Genomic DNA, 13020 nt, shown 5'->3' with positions numbered 1-13020 from the left:
CAAGAAGGTCCGTCACACAGTAGGATAATACCTCCACACTCCCCTAAATAGAAGGAGCTTGACAAAGGCGAGTCCATGCCCTGTGGTTTTCGAAGGGAATGCCCTTGTGCAATGTTCGTGCATGTAATGCAATGATTCAGGCTCCAGGCTCAGACAGTACGCATTGCCCATGCTGCCCAGACAAGCTCTGTTCTGCGCTGTCTGCTAATTGCTTTGCTAATTTAATTAAGAGAGAACAGCTGAGCAGCACACGCGCAGCTGGGGACTGGCACACAGCTCTCTGCCACTGTAACGGGCAGTGTTGTGTGATACACTGCCTGTCGGTGAGATGAGATGAGGTTACAAGCTCTAAAAACATGAATGCAGACGAGCCTGGCTCTTTTGCACTGTGGTTTATATGTTCACTTGCGGTGCTTGGGGTTGTCAATGACCCTAAAGGTAGACAAGCTACTGCAACCCACTCCTTAGTGCAGAGGAGGCTATTCGGTGGCTTATAGCTGGTTAATCTCAAATCTTTGTCAGGTCTTAAGGATCCCAATTGTTCAGCATCATTAACATGGCTAGGTAACCCATTCCACCCCGTCATCCACTCTCTGTAAAGTAGGGTCTCCTACCCTCTGCCCTAAGTCAGTCTACACTTCAAACCGTGTCCTCTGGTTTCTGTGCTGTGTTGGCTAACTTTGTTGCCTCCTTTTAAAAGACCCTGAATCAATTTCCCACCTAATTCTTCTTTGTTCTAGGATAAATACATTCTGTTCTGGCAGATACCATTGCAGAAATACTTTTGGAGCCACTGAACAAGCAGGACAGATATACAGACACATTTTTCCATATCTCCCAATTGTGAAACTCAATCATTTGTGACATGTTGTAACAAAGTCTGCTCGCAATGGCTCTGGATTTCTGTCTAGGTATATTACACTGCTATTGTTCTCAGACAGGGGGCTGCTTAGACGCATTCATCAGGAGTCCAGGACACATCTGGGGCTTTCACTGTATGATTTGGTTTCATTATAGCACAGTCTACATCAGCACTGGGTTCAGAACCCACTGGCAGTTGGAATTCAGATAGAGGGGAATCCTGCACAGCCTGGGGTCAGACCCTGCTTTGCTCCCCTCTCCCTCTTTGCAAGGAGGGACAACAGCCCTGGCTTGAGACAGCAGGTTCCCCTCCTCTACAAACTGTGGCTGAGTCTATTTGTAATGGTTGTGGCTGGTCTCTTTGTGACAGGCTGTTGCTGGTCTCTTTGTGACAGGCTGTGGCTGGTCTCTTTGTGACAGGCTGTGGCTGGTCTCTATATGACAGGCTGTGGCTGGTCTCTTTGTAACAGGCTGTGGCTGGTCTCTTTGTGACAGGCTGTGGCTGGTCTCTTTGTGACAGGCTGTGGCTGGTCTCTTTGTGAGAGACTGTGGCTGGTCTCTTTGTGACAGGCTGTTGCTGGTTCTCTTTGTGACAGCCTGTTGCTGGTCTCTTTGTGACAGGCTGTGGCTGGTCTCTCTGTGACATGCTGTGGCTGGTCTCTTTGTGACAGGCTGTGGCTGGTCTCTCTGTGACATGCTGTGGCTGGTCTCTTTGTGACAGGCTGTGGCTGGTCTCTCTGTGACATGCTGTGGCTGGTCTCTTTATGATAGGCTGTGGCTGGTCTCTCTGTGACATGCTGTGGCTGGTCTCTTTGTGACAGGCTGTGGCTGGTCTCTATGTGACAGGCTGTGCCTGGTCTCTATGTGACAGGCTGTGCCTGGTCTCTTTGTAATGGTTGTTGCTGGTCTCTTTGTGACAGGCTGTGACTGGTCTCTTTGTGACAGGCTGTGGCTGGTGTCTATATGACAGGCTGTGGCTGGTCTCTTTGTGACAGGCTGTGACTGGTCTCTTTGTGACAGACTGTGGCTGGTCTCTTTGTAATGGTTGTGGCTGGTCTCTTTGTGACATGCTGTGGCTGGTCTCTTTGTGACAGGCTGTGGCTGGTCTCTTTGTGACAGGCTGTGGTTAGTCTCTTTGTAATGGTTGTGGCTGGTCTCTTTGTGACAGGCTGTGGCTGGTCTCTTTGTGACAGGTTGTGGCTGGTCTCTTTGTAATGCTCTTTGTGTGCTGGTCTATATAATGTGAAATAATGTGATATCTTGTAACAATTGTAAGTCACCCTGGATAAGGGCGTCTGCTAAGAAATAAATAATAATAATAATAATAATAATAATAATAATAATAATAATAATAATAATAATAGCGCACAGAGTACATACAACACAGTGTACGAAAACTTTGGTGGGATCTACAATCTCTGAACTAATCTCTGTTCAATAATATATGGAATCCGGCTACTCGCCCGGCTGTCAGTGGTTTCGACTTGCTTACTCACTCTTCGGCATCCAACCCTGGTTCTGGTTCTCACTCACTCACACACACGTCAGCGAATATCAGCTTCTTTAGCCCAGTTAGCTTTGATTTTGCAGCTGCCCTGAGGTGAATAAATGGAACCTTTTTATGCCTGACGTGCTGCTGGAACACACCTACCTGCTGATTACATTCCACAGACAACAGGCAGGCCTCCCAGGAGCATCAGGTACTTCATTAATTAATTACAATAAACACACACTATTTACACACACACACACACACACACACACACACACACACACACACACACAAACTCTTTATGTGCAGGGCTCCTGCCCTGCCACAGTGATGTATACCCTTACATTAGTGTCCTGTAATTTACACAGTAGCAAAATGCATAGGTTTACAAAAGAAAAAAGAAAAAACTTCAATTGTAAGCACAACTCGGTTTCGCTTTCCTGTAGCCATCTTGCATTAGTGCTGTACACAAGGGTGACGTTGCTGCTTGATCATGGCGGATAAGCGGTTAGGGCGGGTATGTGACGGGAGAATACCCGACGGAGTACTGTACATTGTACTGTATATTTTCTGACCTATCTAACGAATGGTACTGCACAACAAGATTTATGGAATTATTCTGTTAGCTACAGTCCCTTTAAGTGATACTGCTTCTTGCACTATACTTTACAACAGCTTCCACAGCTTCTGTTAATACATTACACAGACATTGTACAGTGATTCCTACCGAACAGTGATTATTCTACATCATCAAGGACACACATGTTGTAAAGTTTTACCGGCCTGTGAAATATAGTTGTATTTGCACAGTTTCTAGATGAAGGGGTGTACACTTTGAGTGCATTGTTAAGCTCTCTCTGGTCCGTGAAGCAGCTTCTTGGGGTAGGGGGGCAGTACCTTGCAGTGACAGCAAGTGATTCACAATCTCGAGTGGAGGAGAGAGATTTAAACAACACACTCTGAAAGGAACCATTACAAGTGTAGTGGTAACCTTCAGGAACTGTCTCCTGAAACTGGATTATCTCTCCTGAGAGAATGGATACTTGTCGCTCGATGCTGACACTCAAAACATAGAGAATAATGGTTTACTGATCTTAACCTGAGATATCTGTCCTTCTTGGATAAAGGTGCCATACCTATAACTATTGGGCTCTTAAAAGACCATAAAATTATATGAATAAGAAATCTTCACTTTCTTATAGAGAAGGCAGCAAATGCATCTTTTTTATCGTAAAAATCTGTATTTATTGTTTGCTCTTCAAAAAAATCAATTATTTTCTGATATGGTGCTGTGACAGAGACAGAATGATTCTTGGTGATAAATCTCCCTCCTGACCTGTGAGGGCACTGTGTAAAGGGAACAAAGTGCCCTGGACTGGATGGCCTGACAATTCATTCCCAGGGTTAGGTGGAAGTTGGCCATCTAGAAAGGGGGGGGGGGGGGGGGGGGGGGGAAGGGAAGCGATGTAGCGACCTTGGATTGGAGGAGAAACGGTTGCACTTGTTAACCTGGCGGTATATAAGGGAACGTAGCAAGGCGATCTGTTCCTTTGTTATGATTAAGGTCGAACTGCTAAAGGGCAACTGTGGTGTTTTGTTTGTTTGTTTCGTCTAACTGTTGTATTTGTTATTTGTTAGACGGCTAACACACTCCGGAGCTGTCGCTACAGGCCAGCACAAACCCGGATAACCAGCACTGTTGTTCACAGATAAATTGTATTTGCACCACTAGCACTAATAGCACTCACCCTGGACTAGGACTCATGTTTCTGTGTTGTGTGTGTGTGTTTAAATACTGTGCTTATTATTTCGGGACTGAACCCCGTGTTTATTTAACTGAGCAGTACACATCGCTGGGTCGTTATCTTGAAGACTGCATCACCTCTACACCTGCGCACTGCAACCCACATTGCCACAGGCGCATATACGTCATGGAACTACTGTTACAAAACCAAGCAATTTCGTTATTCCAATGCAAATTTATTTTTCAGATTTCACGTAGCAGCGTGACGTCACAATAGCGGCGTTGCCAAGCTTTGAATCCAAGACCCCCCACTGCAATGGCAAATCCATAAAACAAAAATAATCCTTCTATATCCACTGCCACTGCTTTGGACACATTAGGAACATTTCAGAATTGGGGTAGAAACTTAACATTTCTAAATGTGCATGTTACCACTATATCACAATTTCAGTAGCGGATTTTGATGATACACACTGAAACGCTGATTGTCTGTAGAGCTCTTACCGGTCTTGCTGTCCACAGTGAAGATCTTCTCTTCCTCTAGTACGCTGTATATGACCCGTGCGCTGCTCCCGTATGTGGGATCATCTGCATCGGAGGCGGTTACCTTCATCACTGATGTCCCTGCAACAAACAGACAGATCAATACCACAGTTCACTACAAACAAGCAGTTTTCAAACCTGTGCAATGAATCCCTCTTTTCCTTCCCATTTAGGGCTGCATCCTACTATACCGCAGCACTATTATTGATTAATCGATTAATGATTGTTATAGCTTTTATTCTGCCTCAATTAAACATTGGCTGTAATTTATGAGCGAATCGCCGTTGCCATGAAAACGATCTGTTGGCTGACAGGTTTGAAAGTTGTACTCACATGATCACTTTGGCTGTATGAAAAGGTTATGATGTTATTATACTGACATAGATTGCACAATTCCGTGCTGTCTGAATGGGTATTTTAAATAATTTGTTTAATGGCTCTGAGACAGCTCAGTAGCTGCATTTGTGTGTGAAAGGGGTTTAAGTCTAAGGTTTCCTTTAACCTAGTGCGGTACCAGATATCTTTTTTTTTAGAATACATGTTTCTTTCAAAACTGCACATTTGACACATATATGAATGCATGCTGGGGAAATGTAATGGAACTTTTTTGCTACAATTACTTTAATAGCACATAAAACACTCTTACACCACCGAGAGCTGGTCAACTCGACGGATCATTTTAAAATAATCACCAAATGATAATTACAGCATAATGATTCTATTATTATGTTGCATTTTCAAAAACAATTAGTACTTATATTTTTGACGGAGCATAAAAAAAAAAACTATAGAACAATCTAGACTTCATTTCAATAGAACTGAGATTCCTTGGTGTGCTACTGTATCAGACACTGAACTGAAGGAAAATGCGAGCGGGAAGTGGCCTGTCTGGCATGAAGTATCAGATAATTACTGGCAGCTGGTGGCATCCAGAAAGGTCACAGCTGTAAGCTTTGAGGAGAAGTGTCATGCTCCAGTCCAGCTATCAGAATCATGCTCATTGCTGTGAGGTAATTAAGCTAATTACTGAGATATGTCACTGTCTTGTTTGTTTGCTGTCATCACCCCAGGTCTAAAGTGACAGGCAGCGCTGGTCATTAAAATAGCCTGGGCCCTCTTCATTAATCCTCAGGGTGGCTGCTGTGTGTGCTAATAAGCTTTGGGGACTCAGTACTCTCTTTTGTCCCTTTTAGTCTCAACTCAAACACGGTCCCTTCATTGAGTTAGTATAGAGGCACTGGCTGAACTTGGCCCAGATATTTGAGGGAAAATGGCAGCAGTGTGGAGTAGTGGTTAGGGCTCTGGACTCTTGACCGGAGGGTCATGGGTTCAATCCCAGGTGGGGGACACTGCTGTTGTACCCTTGAGCAAGGTACTGTACCTAGATTGCTCCAGGAAAAAGCCAACTGTATAAATGGGTAATTGTATGTAAAAATAATGTGATATCTTGTAACAATTGTAAGTTGCCCTGGATAAGGGTGTCTGCTAAGAAATAAAAAATACTAATGTTCTAGGAATGACAAACAACTAGAGTGGGACGTTTAATTAAATCCACTTACACCCTTATTAACTAAATGTCTTGGTATGCATAGATACTAGTAATCAATAATTGGTAAAAGATAGTTACAGTTACAGCCACACACTGTAGGTAAATAAACTCAGGATTTTTTTTTTTTTTTTCTACCTGGAAACACCAGGAGAAAAGACTTTTCTTCTAAACAGTGTATCTAGATCATGCACCCTCCTTCTACCATGCTGGCCCGCTAATTGAAACAAGCATTGTTGCAGGAGGGAGCGTAATCTGGATTCACGGTGATCCTTAAAAGAGAAATTATTTTCTCCTGGCGAGCGCTCTCAAGTAAATGCTGAGAAATGTATCCTCTTGATTTATGACCCATGGTGTTTGATTAAAAATTACAAAGGAGTCGGCAATCTGTTTAGAAATATAACACTGCGATAGGGACAACGCGGGACACAGCAAAGGTAACGTAATGTGTTTCTTATAAATACTGCAGGAGGTTCTGAATCACTTTAACAAGCAACTTCCAGTAATAGGAAATGTAGAAACTAGGGCCTGTTGTGTGCTCACTGGGCTTTGAGACACACCATACAATATTTCAGAAAGTCTAGGAAGTTCACTGGCAGGGTAGGGTACACATGAGTCTGGAGCATTTTTGTACTTATCCAACATTAGCTGTGTTTACTCCAGGGCTATGCCCTATAGCTCTCACAAAACAGAGCTGAGCCTGGTTAGTACTGACAGTGAGATCCTCGGGGGAACAGTAAAAGCCACAGGCAAATAACCTAATACCCCAACACCCAGACTCACACCTGCAGCAGCACGCTTACCAGCTGTTCCTTAGGGTTTCCTCATGTATTTAGAGTTGACAGCCTTTATTAAACTTGCACACTGTACTGTATTAGTAGGAGGACAGAGAGGACGAGAGTGGTATGATTAGGGGTCATATTATAGCCTTGTAGTTTGATAGCCCCCGATCCCCTGTAACACTTCTACTTCCTAGGTCATGTCACCTCAGCAGTGTCATCAGGGTGCAAAGCAGGTCAGTCATTAAGAGCAGTAGCTGCTTGGTTACTGAAAGAAGGCCCTGGAAATGCAATCTGAAAGCCAGGACTGCAAACAGAGATTTATATAACCTACTACAGTATCAGATATCACACTTTAAAACACAAGCGATTAATGTAAGCCCTAGCTGTACCTTTTTGGGGGGTTTCATTGAGGTAACTGCGTTACAATTGATATCTGAACTAAGGGTAACTGTATGACTACATTTCCCAGTGCTTGGTGTGTAGAAGGTACAGTAATTCATGCCACACTCTCACATGGTTATCCAGGTAAATCACTCCTGCTTCCAAATGTAATAAATGTTTGCCATCTGTTAAAAAGCTGCAGGCTAAAGGCTGTATGGAAAGCTTATATTTTAACTTGGCACCCTGCAATGCAAGAGGCCTTTAGATGTAGCTGAAGGCACAGATTAATACAATCTCTGCTGACCTGAGCTAGTGGAGTCTCATAGCTCAGCCTTACTGAACTCTCTTCAATGGCATTTCAGTAATGGCACTATAAAGGCAAGCAACAGTTCTGTACTAGAGACTGGCACACTACTGGAAATCAATTGCTGTACGATGGTGCAATATCAGTAAAAGACGGTGTAGTCTAGTGTTAGGATCTACAAGGTGCTTGATCTTAATACAACCACTGTGTAATTAAAAAAAAATGGTTGTACAGTGCTACCTCAGTATTTATCAGCTGTCTTATACTTAGAAATACAGAAAGAAACGTAATTAATCAAAATGTTTACAGTCCTATTATATACTGCCTTGTGTTTAAAATACAAGTTGAAAAAATCCATATTTGTTTTTCATTCATGACCAACCTTTATTTAGTTAATTGTGATTTACACTGAAAGGAGGCTGATGAAGAGAACACTGTTAAGTGTCTGAGATACTGTATGTGGCCCATTGTGATGTCACAGTTTTGAAGTGAATTCCAAAACGTGCCTCAGATATAATTTTTTTTAAAGCCAGTACCCCAACCGTACCAATATTGAGCATGGTAAAAACTCAATATGGTACGCTGATGTCATGACTTGTTTTTCTTTGTGATGTCCATGGCATACAGCAGGTGAACACTGAATCTGATTGACTGATAAAAAAAAATACTATACTACAACTCTGGTCCTTTTCCATGACCAATGTCTTTCATTGGCTAAACACTGTGCTTACATTCCCATTGTAAATGCTGCATTGCCATTGCAGGTCATTAGTGTCCTCAGCCCCTCAAGCTTTATCATGCTGTTTTATTTGTATTTTTGAAAATGAAATTGCTAGCAAATCCAGTACTCCAAACCGTTAACATGACATTGGGATATTATTGTACCTACCAGCTCTCTCTCCCACTATACTGGCTAATGGAAAACCACATCGGAGTCTCTGAACAATATTGAACTGTGTGTTCAATAGTCAAAATCATTTTGTTTAGCTTAGTGGTCTCCAGTGGAAATAACAAAAGCAAACTTTAAATAGGAGTGGAGTGATTAATGGAAGTGCATTAAAGCAGGCTGTAGTGAATCAGGTTTCCTTTCTTGGCTGTGTGATAATGTGTGTGTGTTGCTGGTGAGATTGACTTGAGTAATGGGGTCTTGAAGCAGCTGAAGAATAAAGAGCTGGGCGGGATATAGCCATGGGTGCTGACTCATTAATCTGAGACCCAACTTCCTTAATTAATAAGCTTGCCATTACCCTGAAATTATTTCAAATATAAACGCTGTAAAACTTTAAATCCCAAAACACTCATTTTTAACTCTTTAATAATTGTGCCAGAATTGAATCATAGTACACAGCTGTGCACCAAATCTGAAGTGTCTCTTCACAGCCTGAAAAGTCACCTGACCGGTAACACTTTACATTGGGTCAGAGGTTAACATCATGGCCACCAACACATTTAGCATGTTGTGTTAATAGAACCCTGTAAATATAAAGTACCTCAAAAGGCTCCTGAAATCTAAGGGTTCATGTGTTTTTACAATACCCACAATCAAGACTTGACCACACAATACTGTAAGATGAGTTTCCATAACACTGCAATTATGAAGTCACCATCTCACATGGTTTCTGATAAATTAACAGTTAAAACAGAGGAGCAGGCAGCATATTTACAAGCACATGCTCATGGGAGTGATTCATTATTTCATTAGCTAGAACCTCTTTAAATGGTTGCTGCAGCGTTGGTTCAAAATGAATTTTCCTGTAGTTTTTCATATAATGAAAATGGCTGTGAAAACTAAAAAACCTATAGCAAGGGGAATGGTCTTCTTATTGCATTTAAATGAACACTGGTGAAGAAATACCAGCAGGAATATGTGTTAAAGAGAAACTGTAGTGTTTAGATCCAGCACTGTTTAGATTCAAACAGATTTCCGCAGGTAAACTTCTGCATTCTGATATCTTATCATTTCTCATGGTCTACCAGAGTGAGTCTGAGAGCATGGGTGTGAGGCTAGATAATGGAAGTGGGGGTGACCTACAGCACAGACTGCACCAAGTTACCAGTGTGTCATAATAGATAAAACATTTTGCATTAGAGTTGAGAAATGAAGAACGGTGCTAATGTTGCTAATGAGAACTGAAGGTCAGTGGGATTGCATCTTTACACCCTGGAACTAGAGAACGGGGTCCTCCAATTCCAGGACCAAGCCAACTGCATCTTTACACCCTGGAACTGAGTCCTCCAATACCAGGACCAAGCCAATGCATCTTTACACCCTGGAACTAGAGAACAGAGTCCTCCAATTTGAGGACCAAGCCAACTGTGTCTTTACACCCTGGAACTGAGTCCTCCAATACCAGGACCAAGCCAATGCATCTTTACACCCTGGAACTAGAGAACAGAGTCCTCCAATTTGAGGACCAAGCCAACTGCATCTTTACACCCTGGAACTAGAGAACGGAGTCCTCCAATCCCATGACCAAGCCAACTGCATCTTTACACCCTGGAACTGAGTCCTCCAATCCCATGACCAAGCCAATTGCATTTTTACACCCTGGAACTAAAGAACGGAGTCCTCCAATCCCAGGACCAAGCCAACTGCATCTTTACACCCTGGAACTGAGTCCTCCAATCCCATGACCAAGCCAATTGCATTTTTACACCATGGAACTAAAGAACGGAGTCCTCCAATACCAGGACCAAGCCAACTGCATCTTCACACCCTGGAAATGAGTCCTCCAATCCCAGGATCAAGCCAACTGCATCTTCACACCCTGGAACTAGAGAACGGAGTCCTCCAATCCCAGGACCAAGCCAACTGTATCTTTGCACCCTGGAACTAGAGAACGGAGTCCTCCAATCCCACGACCAAGCCAACTGCATCTTTACACCCTGGAACTGAGGCCTCCAATCCCATGACCAAGCCAATTGCATTTTTACACCATGGAACTAAAGAACGGAGTCCTCCAATACCAGGACCAAGCCAACTGCATCTTCACACCCTGGAAATGAGTCCTCCAATCCCAGGATCAAGCCAACTGCATCTTCACACCCTGGAACTAGAGAACGGAGTCCTCCAATCCCAGGACCAAGCCAACTGTATCTTTGCACCCTGGAACTAGAGAACGGAGTCCTCCAATCCCACGACCAAGCCAACTGCATCTTTACACCCTGGAACTGAGGCCTCCAATGCCAGGACCAAGCCAATGCATCTTTACACTCTGGAACAAGAGAACGGAGTCCTCCAATCCCAGGACCAAGCCAACTGCATCTTTACACCCTGGAACTGAGTCCTCCAATGCCAGGACCAAGCCAATGCATCTTTACACTCTGGAACAAGAGAACGGAGTCCTCCAATCCCACGACCAAGCCAACTGCATCTTTACACCCTGGAACTGAGGCCTCCAATGCCAGGACCAAGCCAATGCATCTTTACACTCTGGAACAAGAGAACGGAGTCCTCCAATCCCACGACCAAGCCAACTGCATCTTTACACCCTGGAACTAGAGAGCAGATGTCGACAAGCTACTGGCCTCTGGAGGACAAATGGGAAGCTCCCTCCAGGATCCCCAGCAAAGACCAATTACATTTCAATTTGGTGATAATAAGCAGGTTACATTAACACCCACATTGGTTTGAATGTATTAGTGTCTGATACTAAATTATCATCAGTTTTCCTTTTTGTAAAAAAAATGACACATTTTCAAGGACTGCAAAAACCTTAGGAAACAGTGCCATTTAGGTTGCTGGGGACCCCACTTCCAGAATAAATGCAGTAAGCAATTAATGCAGCTCATGTCTACACAAAGATAGAGCTGAAATTGGATAACAAGTCTATCAAATGAACACAGTTAGACTCCAGATTCTGAGCTAAGCTTTATTAAAGAGAGTGTTGACTCTTTGCGCTGCTTAAATAATTATAATTGGACAGGAGTTGCTTAGCAGCTACAGCAGTTACAGTAACATGACCAGCCAATGATTTAACTAGCCAATTCAGAAAGGTCACATGGTTTGAATGGACTGAGGAAGGCTGTTAGTCCCAGCACTTAGGGTTCTCCAGACAATCTCAAAGCCAGCCCTTAAAAAAGATTCCATATTAAAAGCATAGATAAGTGTAATAAATCATAGTGAAAAAACAGTAAAGCATAGGAAAGCATCGTAAAGCCCAGAGAGGTATGGTAATTTTTTTTAATAGCATAGTATAACCATGGGAAAACTGCAAAGGTACACTTTTATAAAGAAAGTTAAAAGCAGATTTCTAGAAACATGGAAATAATTCAATATTGGAGCAACAGGACCTCTGAGAATGATTGCAAACACCATAAAATAGTAATTACATTAAAAAAAATGAAGTGAAAAACATTCTCTGTAACTTAAACTATGATAACTATGTGTAAAAATGAAATGCTTGCTTTTTTGCTTTTTTTATAAGGACATCCTTATTAAAAAAGTAAGCCTATAGGTAAATACAGTTAGAGTACCCATTTACAATTATAAAGTTGGAATCCCTATTTGAAGTCAACTCCCTTGCACCATGCCCAGACAGAGATTTGCCTCAATTTGTGTAACTAAGATCAAAGAAAACATGTAGCTCAAAACAACACATAGACATTGGGGCTGATTTTCAAAGTCTTACTCCAAACAGCAAATCACTGTTTTCTTTTGAAGGAGGAAAAAAACACAAGAAAAAATTATTATTAGAAGACATCCTTGCTATCTGATGTAAACTGTCAGGACAGAGTTTAAGGCCTGTGATTATCAATGATGGGTGTGATGGGACTCTGATTCTCAAAATAACAACCCAGATTTAAAAGCATTTAATTCTCAGCCCTCCTCCTGCTCTTCATGTCTCTGACTGTGTAAATAAGGACAGCGTGCTGTTAGAAACAAAAAGACTGCCATTGCTGAAACTGCAATGTGTAACTGAAGCAACCCAACCCTGTAATTTCAAGCTGTAAATCAGTGGCTAAACATAACAGAGGTGCTGTGTGACTGTGGATTAATGATGTGGAAACAGAATTCAAGTTCAGGAAATGGCTTTAAAAACTATTTTCTTCCCTGTTATTAGTACGAGTAACAGTATCACTGCTCCCCATTTTCCTGGTATCTTTCTTTACGTATTTACATTATTAGAAAGTAGGAGCAGCACTATTCCAATAGTCAACTGGTCAACAAGTCGAACAGTAAAGTGACAGTTGACTGGTCAACGAGTCGAACAGTAAAGTGACAGTTGACTGGTCAACGAGTCGAACAGTAAAGAGACAGTCGACTGGTCAATGAGAAGAACAGTAAAGTGACAGTCGACTGGTCAACGAGTCAAACAGTAAAGCGACAGTCGACTGATCAACGAGTCAAACAGTAAAGTGACAGTC

General features: G+C 42.5%; 1 protein-coding gene across 1 annotated transcript in view; it reads right to left on the bottom strand.

Moving 5' to 3' along the window:
- LOC117435613 (cadherin-22-like) overlaps positions 1-13020 on the bottom strand; it is a 209306-nt gene that overhangs the window by 79256 nt on the left and 117030 nt on the right. Inside the window, exon 4 of the mRNA XM_034059049.3 lies at positions 4602-4721. Within this exon, the coding sequence (XP_033914940.3) occupies positions 4602-4721 (120 nt within the window). The remainder of the gene's footprint in view (positions 1-4601; positions 4722-13020) is intronic.

Source organism: Acipenser ruthenus, chromosome 18, assembly GCF_902713425.1.
Source record: "Acipenser ruthenus chromosome 18, fAciRut3.2 maternal haplotype, whole genome shotgun sequence".
NCBI lineage: Eukaryota > Metazoa > Chordata > Actinopteri > Acipenseriformes > Acipenseridae > Acipenser > Acipenser ruthenus.
This window is presented reverse-complemented; position numbering and strand designations above follow the sequence as displayed.